At 57.6% G+C, this 16,190-nt stretch overlaps 1 protein-coding gene across 2 annotated transcripts; it reads right to left on the bottom strand.

Annotated features, from left to right (window-relative positions):
- Positions 1 to 4,499: 4,499 nt before the first annotated feature.
- On the bottom strand, positions 4,500 to 15,717 carry CFAP20 (cilia and flagella associated protein 20). Of its 2 annotated transcripts, XM_068411417.1 has the most exons (6): positions 15,552 to 15,716; positions 8,783 to 8,862; positions 7,634 to 7,745; positions 7,097 to 7,285; positions 5,797 to 5,907; positions 4,500 to 4,926 (listed from the first exon to the last, which is right to left on the bottom strand). In XM_068411417.1, the coding sequence occupies exons 1-6, from the start codon at positions 15,633 to 15,635 to the stop codon at positions 4,921 to 4,923; spliced, it is 582 nt and encodes a 193-aa protein (XP_068267518.1). In that variant the 5' UTR covers positions 15,636 to 15,716; the 3' UTR covers positions 4,500 to 4,920. The 2 variants fall into 2 exon arrangements, with proteins under 2 accessions (XP_068267518.1, XP_068267517.1); XM_068411416.1 differs by lacking the exon at positions 4,500 to 4,926 and having other exon boundaries at positions 5,788 to 5,907; positions 15,552 to 15,717.
- Between the last annotated feature and the right edge of the window lie 473 nt (positions 15,718 to 16,190).

The following is a 16,190-nucleotide window of genomic DNA, read 5'->3' as shown; positions in this document are numbered from 1 at the left end:
GGACCCCCAAAGCCCGGTACCCGGAGAGAAGCCTGGCTCGCAGGGAAAGCCAGCTGAGCTGGGCAGGGATGGCCAAGGTCAAAGCCAGCTGAGCTGGGCAGTGATGGCCAAGGTCAAAGCCAGCTGAGCTGGGCAGGGATGGCCAAGGTCGGATGCTCGTGGCATCCCCTTCCCGGGGCAGCCCTGCCGTGGCAGGGGAGGGGGCTCCTTGCTGATTCAGGGTGGGATGGGGGCTGGGAGCAATTCCCCGGGGGGAATTAGCAGCGCTGGGAGCAGAGGTCCCGGCTGCCTGGGGTGGGGAGCAGGGACATCACTTCCCACCCCCTCCCGCTTTTCCCCGGATGCTGCAGCGGTGCCAGGAGCCCGGGGCCATCTGGAAACGCTCATGGACAGCAGCGAGGGACCCCGCTGCAGACAAAGCCCGGTGTTTCGGCAGGGCCCGGGCTCTTTGCCGGAGGCTCCCGCTCGGCCCCGCGTGCCCACAGCGGGGTTGGCTTGCCTCTGGCCACCCAGGGCTGCAAGACCCCGGGGAGGGCAGGGCCGCACCCGCTGCACGGGACAGGGCTTTTGGTGGCTCGGAGGAGCTGTGAGTCCCACTCAGCCTGGCCGTGGCAGACACCAGGCAGCCCTGCCAGGATCCACCCCCACCAGGCAGCTCCCAGCTTCCCAAAAATAGTCTGGAGAAGCCCGACCTGGAAAAGACCACAGGAGCTCAGCGGCCTCCGGGCTCTGCCACGCTGGTTGCTGCGGGATGGGGCTCCACGTGCCACTGGAGCGTGGCTGATGGGGTGACCAGGGCTGGCAGGGGCTCGCTCTGCCCGCAGAGAGAAACATGCTTCCTCCTGCCTCCTCCTCTTCCTCCTGCCTCCAGGGCATGGTCCCCCATGCACTGCTGAGGAGAGGACCCGGAAAGCAGAGAGGAAGCAGAGGAAGGACTGGGGCTGGGATACGCCGAGCAGCGACCGGCCGGCCTCAAGGCCAGAGGAAACGATGCTGGGGACGGAGGGAAGAGCAGCGGGGCCCTGGGAGGGGTTGGACCTGCTGCCCGGGCAGGGGTCGGTACCAGCACAGCCCTGCTGTGGGTGGGATGCGCCCGCTGGCCACGCTGAGCTCAGCACACGTGTGTGCTGCTCGTGCCCCTTGCACTCACCCCACAGCCGCCAGCCCGCTCCCCGTGGTGCCAGACCCTTCGTGTCACAGGGAGGAAAAGCATTTCTGGGGCCGCAGGGGCAACGCAGGGGTTGATGGCGGAGCAGCCGCTCTGCAGGTCTGCTTCACCACAACTTGGCATCCATCATCTTCTCACCTCTGGTGGCTCTGGGGCTTTCCCCACCACATCCCAGGGGAGCTCTCAGGGTGCACAGCCGCTCCCTCATCCAAATAAACTCTTGCTTGGGTGGTCCCATTTCGCAGCCCCCTGAGGGAAGCTCTCACCCCTCTCCCGCAGGCGCCAGCGGGGCAGGAAGATCAGGTCTCCCTGCGTGCTGAAGTGGCCAAAGTCCCCAGGACCGTCACTCATTTTTCCTGGGCAGTGGCCAATGGCAAAACTCAAAATAAATATTTCCCTCACCCCCAGCACCGCCCGCCCCACGCTAGACAGCAGCTGCAGGGGATTAGCGTCGCCCTGGAGGTGTCATCCTGCTCCAGAGACGACGTCTGGCCCAAGACATCCAGGAGATGCAGAACGGGAGGTGGAGAGGGCAAGGAGCAGAGTTTGGCCCAGATTGTTTTTGATTCCTGCGTGTCACCTCTGTGATCAGAGCTCTGGGCTTTGTGTCAGGCTCCACTTCATAGGAAGGGGACAAAGAACAAGGGGAAGGCCACAGGCAGGGACAGTGTCGTGTCACTGTCATGCCACTCTGCTGGGCCAGACCCTCACCGGGGCTGCTTCTGCCCCCAGAGCCACCGGAGCCCGGGGCTGTCCCAGCCTCGGCTCACACCCCACGGCCACCGGCAGCCGCCCCAGCTCCGTCCGAGCGTGTCCACTCCCCGGCCCAGCCTGGGGACGGGCACTCTCCCGTCCCCTGCCCCGAGGTGCTGCAGCCCCCGCGCTCACCGTCCTTCAGCGGCCGAGATGATTTCAGAGGGAAGCTTTGCCTTTGATGTCGAGAGCAGGCTCCCGGTACTTAGGTCCTGATCAAAGTGCCCAAGTGCAGGGACCTTGTCCCAGCCTGTGGAAGAGGCAGGCGCAAAGCCGGCGGAGGGAAGGAAAACTCACCTTGGGGTGGGCGCCGCTCTGCCCCCGGTTGAATCCAGGACTCCCCGTGAAGAAAGATTCCTCTCTCTCCCACCAGACATGAACTGCAATAAGGACTTAAGCAGGAAGGAAGGAGGAGGGCACCCACGGAAAGGTGAACGAGGAGATATTTAAGACCTTTTCTCCGCAGGACTCCCCCTCTGCTCACCCCTCGCACCAGGCTGGGGCCGCCCCAGGAGCACGCAGGGGGTACCTGTCCTTGGGGCCACGCTCCCATCTCTGCACCCACGTCCTTCCTTCTCTCTTTCCATGGAGGAGGACGTTGTGTCCCAGCCGGGTCAAGAGCCATAAGCAAAGCAGTAAGAAGTTGGGTGCTGCATCACCGGGGTTTTGCTGGTGCACGTTTACTCTGGGAAATGACCACTGCCAGGACACCTCTCCGCCAGCACCGTCCTGTTCTCCCACAGGGAGAGCATCACCTTCAGCGAGGTGGTTACAGTTTGATGGGAGAGGGGGATTAGAAGAGTTTTGAAGAACACCACATCAATCCACCACCGTCTGGCCCTAAAGGAAAGAGCCAGTATCTGATGCTGCAGCATGTAAACAGGAAGATTCAGCAGTTTGTTTCATATTAAAAAATACACAGAGGGTCCCCGTGGATGGAAGGGTTTGGGGCTGGGAGTTTATTCCAGCAAATCCGCTGGCACAGCTCCGAGAATTGGCAGGAACTGGCAGCAGGGCCCATCTAATCTCTCAGCAGAGGCAGCCAGCTCGGGGCCCTGGGGAGCCCAGTCCCTCTTAACACATTAAGGTCACTCACTCAGAGCAAGCCCAACTCCTCGAGGACAAGAGGCGAGTCGAGCTCGGGCCCCAGCGGGGCAGGGAAAGGCAGCAGCAGCTCCTGGGGACTGCTCAGCTGCCAAAAACACACGCTCATGAGCGAGGGCTTGTGGGAAAGGACGCACGCTCTACCCTGCCGGGGTCTGAGGGATGCCCTCGGCAGCTCCCCCAGGCCTGGCAAGCTCTGCGAACGTGGCAGGAAAGCCTCGCCCTGGACTTCATTAGGGCCGATCCTTGGCACATGACACAGTGTGATTCCACTTCACAAATCTCAAGTCCAGCCAAGCCTTGACAGACGTCAAAGCAAGATGGATGGTGCCTTCCCACGTGGTTCCTTAGAGCTACCAAGCTCTTCAGCCGCTATAAGAACTGGGAAGGTCTGCTCCAGAAAGCCTTCTGCAAGTCCAGCACCACGTGGCAGCACGGGGTCAGCAGCTCCAGTTCAAAGCCCACCAGCTTTAACGGTGTAAATAAGGCAGCGGCGTTACAGGCGTCCCGAGAGCCGGCCGCAGAGGTGAAGCTGGGTCCGTACAGAGCTGCTGCTGCTCGTGACTGTGCACGGACACGCCAAACCTTTAAACCAGGTGGAAAGCCAGTGGTCAGGATTAAACCCAGAGTCTGGGGCAGATGTTCCCCAACAAGCTCTCCTTCTCCTAGGACCGACCAGCTTTGTTTTACGGGACAATAACGAAAGTGAAGTCTTCCCAATTCACCGCCCAGCCCAACACCAGGGAAGGATCAGTCCCTGCCTTAGGTACCTGCCCATGGGAGTAGCTGTGGGGGGCTTGGCTCCAGGGAGGAAAGGCCTCAGCTACTCCCAGCCCCTCTCTGTTACTGGTGGAGGTCTCCGGCCTCCCCTCCACGAGCCTTTCCACAACAAAGGCAGATGGGTTTGAGGCAGAGAAGGGCAGCTCCAGCACAGGAAAAGACTTTCCGCTCCTGTTAACGCTGCTTTGCTAAACCTCCCCTTTGATCCCCTGGGGGAAAGGGACAATTTGGCAGCTGGAAGACTATTGTGTGCCTCTTGCTATAAGTAGCTGCTACAGGCTTGGCTGAGAGCTGGAGTTGTTTAACTACACTGCGGACAGAGCTGTGCCCTGACAGGCAGGTAACACCAATTTGTCACTGCTGGGAAAAATGGCTTAAAGTAGGAAGGGAATAAAAAAAAACACTTCCATGTACTAAAAGTGAACAGCACGAGTTTCTGTCACAGGCAGAGCACCACAAACCTCCCGGACTGCAGACAGACCCTGTCTCCTCTCTGGAAACCTCACTATTTTCCCTCTCTCCAGATTGCTGCTGTTCACGTCCGTGCTGTCCCTTAAACAGCGAGGCTGCCAATCCAAGTCAAATTCAGAGGCAAATTCTAACATCTGGGCTCCTAAAGAAATTCTTCGGCACTTTCTGAAGCGTTAACATGTGTTAAAGGATCCATCAAAGGAGGAAGAAGCCAGAAGCAGCCTTACAGAGTCAAACGTTTAATAACTTTCCAACAGGGAGTATTACATCCATATTTAGAACATATATAAAACAAGAGGTGGAAAACAAGGAAAGAAAAAAAAAACCTGGTATCTTCAAGAGGGCACACTTAACCAACCCCTCTGTGCAACACGAGATCGGGTACCAGGCCACTCGCAGAGTTCAGGCTCAGCACGTTAGAACAGCTAGGAAAACCCTGGTTCTGTACAACCTGCACACCAACACCACAGTCCCAGACTACATGGTGAACTGTGTCCTGTCCAGACGAGGGATATCAGAGGAATCAAAGTTACCCTAGGCAAGGTGAGCTGATCTAAGACTTGGTCTCAGCAGGGCCTTCTCTTCCACCTGCTTTTGTTTTCCTACTGACCCCAACATTTCTTGCATCTCTTCCCGACGTGCTGTTATTGCTGGACAGAGCAGGGAGAAGAAAGGAGACACTTATTAGACTCAGCAGCACCAAGACAACTGTACTGGGAGGGCTCCAAGCATTCCCCAGACACCCCCAGGAGGCTGCTACAGCCCAGAAGGCAGCGAGAGGTTCCCCAGAGGCGTTACCTCCTGTTAACGCTGCCTTCTACCTCCCAGTAAGACCAGCACCCACCATCCTCCCTCAGCTCCTGGAATCTTCTCTGCTAAAAGCATCCTCTGCACTGGGACAGGCTGGCCCTGGCAAAGAAGGTGCTTCCTCACAAGTTTCAAGACTGCTGTCAATATGCCAGGGACTCCTCCTCCATCACCGTAAGAGCAGAGCTTGGCTGCTGGGCAGCCACAACCTTGCCTACCCCCTTCCCACCTCACAGCACCACCGTCTGCACTGGGCAGGGAAGAGATCAGAGGGGAGGAAATTTGGGCTAGAGGGACACAAACAGCATCTCTCCTGGAAGGCAAGTGTGGAGCTGCAGCTAGCTCTGAAGAGCGAAGCTGCTGTGCTGAGTCACGGGTGAAAGCTCCGGAGAGACGCCGGGAGGCTGCCACCCTGCCCAGGGTCCTTCCACATGAAGAGGAAGGACGTGGGGAGCACCTGCACAGCCCGCCTTGCTCCTAGATGGGAATGACAACTGCCACATGTTCTGGCAGGAAAGCCACTCAGCAAGGCACCCCCGACAGACTGCTCCCCCCCCCGGCAGCAGGGAGGGGGCTCCTGGGCTGGTGGCCAAAGCTGGTAAGAGCTCTGCTGCTAGAGGAGACTCTGGACTGGGAAGGCAGTGGGAGGAGGAAAGGGAATACTAGCCTGGCCCAGCTGCTGCTCCCACCCTCCTTGCCCATGGCTAGCTCACCTTGGCCTTGTTCTGGACAGGCAGATACAGCTTGAACTCAGCTGGGAGCTCATCCTCTGAGTAGAGCCGGTCAGAGAAGTACACGCGTCGGATGCGACAGTTGGCGTGGATCTGAGAGTCAAAACAAAGAGTCAGTCCATTTTCCATGTGCTCTTTCCACATTCAGCTTTGCTGACATGCAGCAGCCTGGATTCCTTGGCTCAGCAGCTGGAGACGAGACCTCACTGCCCCTCTCTGAATCTGACAGGCCATCAGAGAAGAAACGTTGGCCCATGCCCTCTGCTTTGCGTTAGATGCACGTTGCACAGGGTCGTGTCCAGGCGGTTTTGAATATCTCCAGAGCAGGAGCCTCCCCACCTTCCCTGGGCAGCCTGTGCCAGGGCTCTGGCACCCTCCAAGTCAAGGAGTTTTCCCTCATTTTCAGGTGGAACTTCCCATGTCTCAGTTTGTGCCCGTTGCCCCTTGTCCTGGCGCTGGGCACCACTGAGAAGAGTCTGGCCCCATCCCCTTGACACCCCCCCTAAGGTATCTGTAAGCATTGATCAGATCCCCCCTCAGTCTGCTCTTCTCCAGCTGAACAGCCCCAGCTCCCTCAGCCTCTCCTCGGAGCAGAGATGCTCCAGCCCTCTGACCATCTCCATACCCCTCCGCTGGACTCTCTCCAGCAGCTCCTTGTCTGTCTTGAACTGGGGGGCCCAGAACTGCCCACAGTTACTCCAGATGTGGCCTCACCAGGGCCGTGTAGAGGGGCAGGATAACCTCCCTTGACCTGTTGGCCACACTCTTCCTCACGCACCCCAGGACACCATTGGCCTTCCTGGCCTCAAGGGCACATTGTTGGCTCACGGTGAACTTGCTGTCCACCAGAACTCCCAGGTCCTTCTCTCAGAGCTGCTCTCCAGTAGATCAGCCCCCAACCTGTACCGGTGCATGGGGTTATTCCTCCCAAGGTGCAGGACCCTACACTTGCCTTGGTTGAACTTCACAAGGTTCCTCCCTGCCCAGCTCTCCAGCCTGGCCAGGTCTCGCTGAATGGCAGTGCAGCCTGCTGGTGTATCGGCCACCCCTCCCAGTTTGGTGTCATCAGCAAATTTGCTGAGTGTTTGCTGAGTGTTTTGCTTCACTGGACTAGACTGGGATGAAGGAGCCCAAGAGCTCTGCTGCCTCAGTTGGGCCTTTGCTCCCCTCCTGCAACCAGTCAGGGCTAAACCCGGATTCCCAGTTTACAGGAAGGCTGTCCCAGCCAGCAGGAAGGTTCCCCACCACTGGTTTCTGTGGGCAGGACACACCCGCTTCTCACCTGGACTCGCAGGGTCTCGATGTAATTTGTCCCGTAAGCCCGGCGCGTGAAGTCCGACAGGTTGAACTGGATTTGGTTCCAGCCATCGTCCAGCCGCATGGGCATGGTGCAGATGAAGGGCTTCACCCGAGTCGTGCTCTGGTAGTTACTGGCCCGGAACCGTCGCCGTACGTTCTTGTCATCGAGCACCTGGGGCAAGGAGACAGGCTGCTGACCCAGGTGGCGGGGCCCCAGCTCCCCCAGACAGCCGCTGCTCTAGGCTCAGGCTCTGCCCGGCTCTCCTGCTCCCACCCCTCCATTTCACAGCAGAAATATTTTTAACACAGGAAACAGACCCATTTTCAGGAATAGCAACGACGTGCTTGTGAGCTGGCTGATGCCCCCAGAGCAGAAGACCTGACACATCCCATGGCCAAAAAGGCCAAATTGCTTTGGGGACCACGGGCTGCCTGGGACAAGTTCCAACATAAGGCTGCGGGCTGCCTGGCACCTTCCTCGCTGGTCCCTCGAGGGGCCTCCCCGCTGCACGCTCCTCACCTGCACTTCAAAAGTGAAGTATTTCTTCAGGTTCTTGATGATCATCACTAGGAAAGGTAGTTTGATGCCCAGGGTCTTCTTTGGGTCTGCAGGGCACGTGATGTACGTGGTACTGAGAGGGACAGAAAAATGCTTTAGGACATGGCACAAAGCAGCCCGAGTCCCAGGTCTCTCCCTTGACCTGACACAGTCTTGGAGGACAGGCAGAGAAACAAACAGCTGTGATTGTAAGATCTCAGCAGCAATCAGGGCCTCCTGTAACAGGAGGAAGAGTTTCAGAGGTAGCTGCAGGGAGAATAAGATAAAAGGCCCGAAGAATGAATTTCAAATCCCACTTCTCTCACCCAGGGCATGAAACACCTTCCTGGACAGCTTCACCTCCCCAATTTCAAGGCCACGTCAGCACTGTTTCTCAACACAACCTCCTCTTACCCTTGACTGAACAGGTAGAGCCCTCCAGAACACAGCAGAGGCCCTGTGTGCTCTATATGGTTGGGAAAACAGAGGTCATGAGCCCTAGAAGTACACGTCACGCCTGGCAAGGTCTGTATCAACACATCTTGGGAGGAAGAGAAGCGTTGGCTCAGGCTGTCTGCAGGAGAGGAGTCTCCGCTGCCCTTATAAGGAGCGCCCTGCACTGAATCACCCCTGGAGGAGCCTTGGAGACTCTGAACCCGCTCCTGGAGCTGCTGTCTCTCTCCTCGGTCGATGGAGACGAGGTTGCTAAGTGAAGCTCCATAAGCAACTCCCCTCATAAATCTCCCTTTGATCTTCCTGCTGTCAGGAGAGCTGCAGAGCAGGACAATAAAAGATGCAGAAGGCAGAGCGCTGCTTTCTCAGTAATTGGCGGCACTGACTGGAGACTGGGTATCAAATATTGCTTTTTTCCCCCCTAAGTGATGGAAAAATAACGGGACTTTTTTACTTTTTATCTTAGTCCCGCTGAGGATGACAGAGAGCTCTACAAGCACGTCCAGGGAAAGGCACGGTACAGTGCCACAGTGACCCCAGATCATATTCTTCAATTTATTGACACAGAGATTGCAGCAGAGTCTGAAGGAGCTGTCTGCTGGGCACCAACACCTTCCTCTCTGCTCGAGGGCCAAGACCCCTGGGCACACTAGGGTAGAAGATGATGCCTTCTCCTACCTGACGTTAGTTCCTTCGATCTCCAGCACCAGCGACTGAATGTCATTGTCAGTGATTCGCTTGATGTGGCCATTGCGCACCTGGAAGTGGAGCAGAGAGCACAGATGTTACTGGAGAGGGAAACAAGAGGTGCCCACAGCTCCATCAAGAGGGGGGAAAAGATCCCAGGAGGACCCATCAACGTTCACTTGGTTCCTCTTGTCCTGGACATCGCTGTTTCCAAGGCTTTGATCACCACCCCAGAGGGTCAGGACTCCAAGCACGAGTTTATGGACACCGAGTGCAAGACTTGGATCTCTCAAAACACGCTACAGTGAACACACGTGACTCACGCCTCGTGTTAGAGGCCCAAATAAACAAACAGAAAAGTGTCAGAGCGAGATCAAACTGGAGTGGGATAAAGGGTAAAAACAAGTACGAGCACTACAGGGGCAAGCAAAGGGAGCCACGAGCCAGCCACTGGTCACCGAGGGGTCTTAGCCTCTACTGCTGGGCATGGCCGACTGCCTCTGTGGAAGAGCAGGACCAGATGAGAGACTGGTTAAAATTCTTCATAATTACAGCGCACGCAAGCGCAGGGCCATCGTCTGCCCTGCTGAGGGGCACGGGGATTTGGCTCCTCGGACGCAGCCAGCTCCCCACAGAGCTCAGGGAGGCCAGGGCCAGAACCAGGAGCCAACACAAATTCATTTTTCTCCACGAGCAACATGGCTGAATCCCAGGGCCTGAGGATTTATTTTTTTTAACGAAGCAGCTCACTTCCCATCAAATTTATCTCCATTTAAAAGGCTCTTTTGCTAATGAAGCCCTCAATGCTACATCAGCAAATTGCAATGCTCTTTCCGGCTCCATGAATTCATTTCTTCAGCACCTCTCACCGCTGCTAATACACAGGATACATTAAGCTTCTAATGGGATGGTTCCAGTCAAAACCATTTACAGGTTTAGCAATTCATCTTCAAAGTTCATTTCTTCAGAGGGACCTACTGGGGTGACGTCGCACACATTTGCTGGAAGAGAGAGAGAAGCCCTGTGAGCAGCCCACCCCCCTGGCCTGTCTCTGCACTAAGCACTTCCAAGACACCTCAGCCTGCATCACCCAGCTGCTGCTGCTGAGCCTGAGTGCAGCTCACCCTGCCAGGCTGCTCCTAACTCTGCCTCGAGCCTGCACAGATACTTCCAGAAAACATTAAGCTCAGAGAGAGGATCCTTACAGGATTAACAGTAAGAGAGAAAACAGCTAAACATGCTTTAAACCAATTAGTCAGCAGCGTTTCTATCTGCACCCAGGCTTTCCTTCCCCAGATCACAGGGACAATGAAAAGAAGCAACTCTTCGTCCTCAGCATTGCCAGAAACAGGATGAAAGACAGCAGAAAAGAGAGGAGGTAAGTACAGAACGGGGCCGGACTGCAGCAGAGCCCTTCCTCCCAGTCCCACCTAGCTCGGGATAAGTTTTTGTGAGCTGCACTACTGCCCAGCTGCAGGGAGAGAGCAGCTGGGTCGCGCAGGCGCCCTTCTGCACAACAGCAGGCGGCAGGACAGACGCACAGACGTTTGGAGCATGACATCCAACTCGTCTGGACTGGAGCATCTCTGCTCCGAGGAGAGGCTGAGGGAGCTGGGGCTGTTCAGCTGGAGAAGAGCAGCCTGAGGGGGGGATCTGATCAATGCTTACAGATACCTTAGGGGGGGTGTCAAGGGGATGGGGCCAGACTCTTCTCAGTGGTGCCCAGCACCAGGACAAGGGGCAACGGGCACAAACTGAGACATGGGAAGTTCCATCTGAATATGAGGGAAAACTTCTTGACTTGGAGGGTGCCAGAGCCCGGGCACAGGCTGCCCAGGGAGGGTGGGGAGGCTCCTGCTCTGGAGATATTCAAACCTACCTGGATACGACTCTGTGCAACATGCTGTGGGTGACCCTGCTTGGGCAGGGGCTGGGTTGGATGATCTCCAGAGGGCCCTTCCCACCCCAGCCATGCTGGGAGTCTGTGATCCAGCACCGGCTGCATCAGCAGTGCCAGCAGCCTCACCATTTCGGTAAGATAAGGCTGCAGGGCATCAGAAGTGCTCACCTCCAACAGGGGCTCAAAGTGCTGCTCTGTGGGACTCGGTGGTGCCACACGTCCCAGCTCAGCCCCTCAGCTCGCTCCAGAGCCTGGATCCCCGCTGGGGGCTGAGCTCACCTCCTGCCTCCCTGATGGGGGACACACTTTGGTCACAGCCAGAGGAGCACTTCTCTTCCCCCGCCAGCTCTGGGAGTCCCTTCCCAACAGGCTCACACGGACCAAGAGGCGACCTCCAGCTCCATCAGGCACAGCCGCCAGCTCTGTGCCGTGCAGGGCGGGAGGGACAGTCCTGCCGTGCTCGCAGTGGCAGCTCAGCCAGAGCTCCTGGTCTTCAGGGGCTTTCCCCTACCTCACAGAAGATCAGAAAGGGAAGATATAAGAAAATTTTAGAAATCTAAACAAAACACTCCACATTTTTACTTGGCCAATACCTTCTAGCCACCTTAAGCCTAAGAAGGTGGATTTTTGAAGCTGGAAAAAAGGGTTATAGACCTTCTTAGAAAATAAAAGCTCTTCACATCCCAGTTATCCTGATGCAGTGGATATTAGGCAAGTTACCTGCTGTCCAAAGACAAACCGAAAAAGCTTTTTTTGGCAGATGGAAACCTCAGATCTCACAGGGTTTGGAGGGAGCAGCAGCCTCGCAGACAGCTGCATCTCAACACACGTATTTCTTGATGCCGCCGTTGCTGCTAGCAACACTAGTCAAACGTAACAAAGACCAGAGGAAAAGCAGGAAGGAGCAATCCTCCCCAGGCCCAGCCGCCCACCCGCTGGTGGAGGGGATGCCATGGTCCACGGCCGACCTCTGGAGGCTCGCTCCCGCATCGTTGTGGCCACCCCATCGTTAGGTGATGGGCTTGGGCCAGCAACAGCAAGCTGTAACGGCACGGGTGGTGCCATCACCCAGACTACAGTAGGCATGGGTGCATCCTCACCTCGGGACAGGCCAGCACTTCTGGAAGCCAGTGGTGGGTCCAGAACAGGCGCCTTGTGCCACCTCCCTGCCCCAGGAAGGGAAAAGGAGCAAAAGAAGAGGAAAAAGCAGGAGCTGCCTGGCTCTGCTGTAGCACCTGGTGCACAGAGGGTCGGGGAGGAGGAGGGAGCAGCCCGGCCTGCTCTATTTGAGATGCAGACATCTGGGGCAACCCAGCCAAGGACGCTGTGCGAGAGAACTAACGATTCCGAGAAGGGCTGCAAGGGAGGAACCCGCCCCAGCGTTCGCAGGGGCTTGATCCTGGCTGCGTTCAGCAGGGCGATCGCTATCTGCACGCTGGTGGCAGAGCACACAGTCGACATTCAGACGGGTATTGAACGCTCGCTGACCTCGTGTCCTCCCAACGGCATTTGGAATCGCTACCGACATCCCGTGTCGACGCAGCAGCAGAAGGAATATGGAGAAATTAGCAAGAGGATCGATAGGTTTGACAAGTTTCATCAAACCGTTCCCATCTGCTCTGCGGAAAAGCGTTAGCGTGTCCCCTGGAGACCGGCTGGCGTGTGTCCACGCGTCGGCGGGGGGACCATGGTGGCAGGACGCTGCAGGAATAAACAGAGGACTCTGCACAACGAAGCGCTGGAAGGCAGACAGAAAACACCTTGCAAACGGGTCTCCAAACCAGGCACACGCAGCGCTGGAAGGCAGGAGAAGAGAGCACAGCCCAGCAGTTACCGGCTCTCTGCGGACGAGGCTGAGTGAGGAACCTCTGCCTGCAGGGATGGTGGGAAAGTCACTGTGCTCTTCCCGAGGCCTGGACACTTCAGTCCTGCCACAGTCCCCTGGGACAGGATGCTGGTGACCAGGACAGATTGGGCTTGGCAGGGTTTGCTGCCAAGGCCTGCCCAGAGGGAGAAGGGAGAGAAGGGAAGGACGTATCCTACTACTGCGAGGGAGGTTACAAATGCTCACAACAAGGAAAGGCTTCCAGTGCCTCATTCCTACACCTGTATCAAATGAAGAAGCCTCTACTTCACACGCTCCCCGTCAGCACAAGCAGTGCACATCCTACCAGAGCCAAATAAGAAATGGTTTTCCCCACGTCACAAAAGCTTGAGATTCCCTAAGATCTAAAAAAAAAAAAAGAAATCACCATCTGCTGGTACCTTTTGCAAAGTGAGTCCACACTAGGACAGCTCCAAATCCAGCCGTCAGGGCATTCATCCAGGACGGGGGAGAACATCAAACCCCTCGTTTCCAATTCTCACCAAAACTACGGGTGCATTTCATGCTCTCCTGAAGAGAGCAGCGATCACTTACTGCAAAGTTTTGGTTGCTCTCCCCCCTTCCAGAAACCCCAACCCTACACCGCTCCACACGCGAGTCAGCAGCACGGGCAGGACTTTCTGAAGGGGCTGAGCAGGGGAGATGACACCCACACGCAGTGGAGTAAAGACCTGAGGGACTTCTCTTTCTCAGCTCCTAAGTGCTGCCCTTCGCCTCGTGCTGCTGCAAACACACCATGGGCACCGGATCAGGAATGCTGAAGATACCACAAACCCACCACCCCAACTCCTTTTAAATGGACAAGCGAGGTGAAAGAGCGAGCCACGCCGACATACACAGGCAGAGAAACCAGAAACCCCACATTCTTCATCAGTCTTTTCTGGCCAATCCAACAACTCTTGCACCCGACTGGACCGCTGCTTACGTCCACCCTGCAAGCAAGGTTCCTGCTGGCCACCCCACGAGCTGCAGGATCAAAACGGTATCACCCTGCACGGGACAATTCACGGTAGAAGGTACCTCAGGAGGTCTCCAGTCCAACCTCCACCTCCAAGCAGGGTCAGCCCAGATTGCTCGTGGTTTTATCCAGTCTGGAGGCAGGCTACATCCCTTTGTCTAAGTCTTTAACGTGTCCCGTCCCCACACCGCTCAAATAAGGTGCCAATCCTTTTTTGAAGTCACAAATGTTTGTGCAAAAGCCCTAACACAGACGCGTGCGCACAGCCAGGCTACGCGAGGCAACCCAGCTCTTCGCAGAGCTGCGCGGGTGACCGATGGATGGGACACGGGATGGGTCTGCGCTGCCCGTCCCCCATCCCAACAGAACCACTCTGGGAACAGACAGGAAGGAAAAACAAACGTAACATTCGTGACTTCTTGTACACCCTAAAAGCCACCACGCAGCCTACCCTTAAATACCTTTAGCAAGCCTGTAGAAAAAAATGGGTCAGGTAGGAGGGAAGATCCCCATCCCAGTTACACCCAGCCACGGTGGGGAAACCGCCGGATGGGGCAAAGGGCTGGTTTGGTTTCTGCTGCCTATGGCCAGCGTTTGACATTTTTTGTAGCCTCTTATAGAATCGTTTAGGTTGGAAAGGACCTTTAAGATCATCGAGTCCAACCGTTAACCCAGCACTGCCAAGCCCACCACTAACCCATGTCCCTCAGCACCACATCTACACGGCTTTTAAATCCCCCCAGGGATGGGCACTCCACCACTGCCCTGGGCAGCCTGTGCCAGCGCTTGACAATCCTTTGGGGGAAGAAATTGTCCCTGATCTCCAACCTAAACCTCCCCTGGTGCAACCTGAGGCTGTTTCCTCTTGTCCTGTCACTTGTCACCTGGGAGAAGAGACCGACCCCCACCCCTCTACACCCTCCTTTCAGGCAGTTGTAGAGAGCGAGAAGGTCTCCCCTCAGCCTCCTTTTCTCCAGGCTAAACCCCCCCAGGTCCCTCAGCCGCTCCTCATCACACTTGTGCTCCAGACCCTCCACCAGCTCCGTTGCCCTTCTCTGGACTCGCTCCAGCACCTCAAGGTCTTTCTTGTAGTGAGGGGCCCAAAACTGCACCCAGGATTCGAGGTGTGGCCTCACCAGTGCCGAGTCCAGGGGGACGATCCCTGCCCTAGTCCTGCTGGCCACACTGGTGCTGATACAAGCCAGGATGCTGGTGGCCTTCTTGGCCACCTGGGCACACTGCTGGCTCATATCCAGCCACCATCGACCAACACCCCCAGGTCCTTTCCCACCAGGCACTTTCCAGCCACTCTCCCCCAGCCTGTAGCGGTGTGTGGGGTTGTTGTGTCCAAGTGCAGGACCCGACACTTGGCCTTGTTGACCCTCACACAGTGGCCTCAGCCCATGGATCCGGCCTGTCCAGACCCCTCTGCAGAGCCTCCTGCCCTCCAGCACAGCAACACTCCCACCCAACCTGGTGCCATCTGTGACCTGACTGAGGGTGCACTCGATCCCCTCGTCCAGGTCATTGATAAAGACATTGAACAGAACCGGCCCCAACGCTGAGCCCTGGGGAACACCCCTGGTGACCGGCCACCAGCTGGATTTAACTCCATTCCCCACAACTCTTTGGGCCCGGCCATCCAGCCAGTTTTTTACCCAGGGAAGCGTCCGCCCGTCCAGGCCAGGAGCAGCCCGTTTCTCCGGGAGAACGCTGGAGAACGCAGCTCTTGCAGCGCTGCAGCTCCTGACACCGGGCCGGGCCCGCTCCCGGGCGGGGCTCTGCTGCTCGGCACGGGCAGAAAAGATACTGTATAAAAACACATTTCCCTCAAAAACAAACAAACAACCCCAGGGGAGGGTCCCGGTAACCCGCCACGATCGGCCCCACGGCTGCCCAGGCCCCACCGGCTGCTTCCCGGTAGGCCGCGGTCCGTCGTGCCGCCGCGCAGCCCCGGGAGGCTGAGGCGAGCGGCCGCGCTGCTCCCCCGGCCCCGCCGCCCCCGGTGCCGCCTCACCTTCTTGTCCCAGATCTGCAGCGGTTTGCTGCCGATGCTGTAGAGCACCGAGAGGAACCCGCTCTGGAACGTGTTCTTGAACATGCCGGGCCGGGCACTGCTCCCCCGCCGGCGCCTCCGCTCCGCGCAAGGATATGGCGCCTCCTCGCGATCCCTCCGCGCCGCCCTCCCGCGCTGCCGGGTCGCGGCGCCGCCGCCGCCGCCGTCACCAAGGAACTACTTTCCGCCGCCGTCAGGTTGCCGCCGGATCTACTTCCGCGAGGGACCGGGTGTTGTGGGAGCGCGCGCTGCCGTGGCAACGGGGGCGGGCGCGGCCGGTGGCGGGCGGGGGCGGGGGGCGGAGGCCCCGGGCAGGGCCCGCCCTGGCGCCCGGCGGTGCAGCCCCGCGGGGGGTCGGTGCCCAAGCGGACACCGGTGAGGAGCGGCGTCCCTCAGGGGCCGGTATCGGGACCGGCGCTGTTTAACGCCTCTGTCGGCGACATGGACAGTGGGATTGAGTGTGTCCTCAGCACGTTCGCCGACGACACCGAGCTGTGCGGTGCGGTGACACGCTGGAGGGCAGGGATGGCATCCAGAGGGACCTGGATGGGCTGGAGAAGTGTGTGAACCACATGGAGTTCACCAAGGCCAAGTGCAAGG

The sequence above is a fragment of the Nyctibius grandis genome, chromosome 12, assembly GCF_013368605.1.
Source record: "Nyctibius grandis isolate bNycGra1 chromosome 12, bNycGra1.pri, whole genome shotgun sequence".
Lineage (NCBI taxonomy): Eukaryota > Metazoa > Chordata > Aves > Nyctibiiformes > Nyctibiidae > Nyctibius > Nyctibius grandis.
This window is presented reverse-complemented; position numbering and strand designations above follow the sequence as displayed.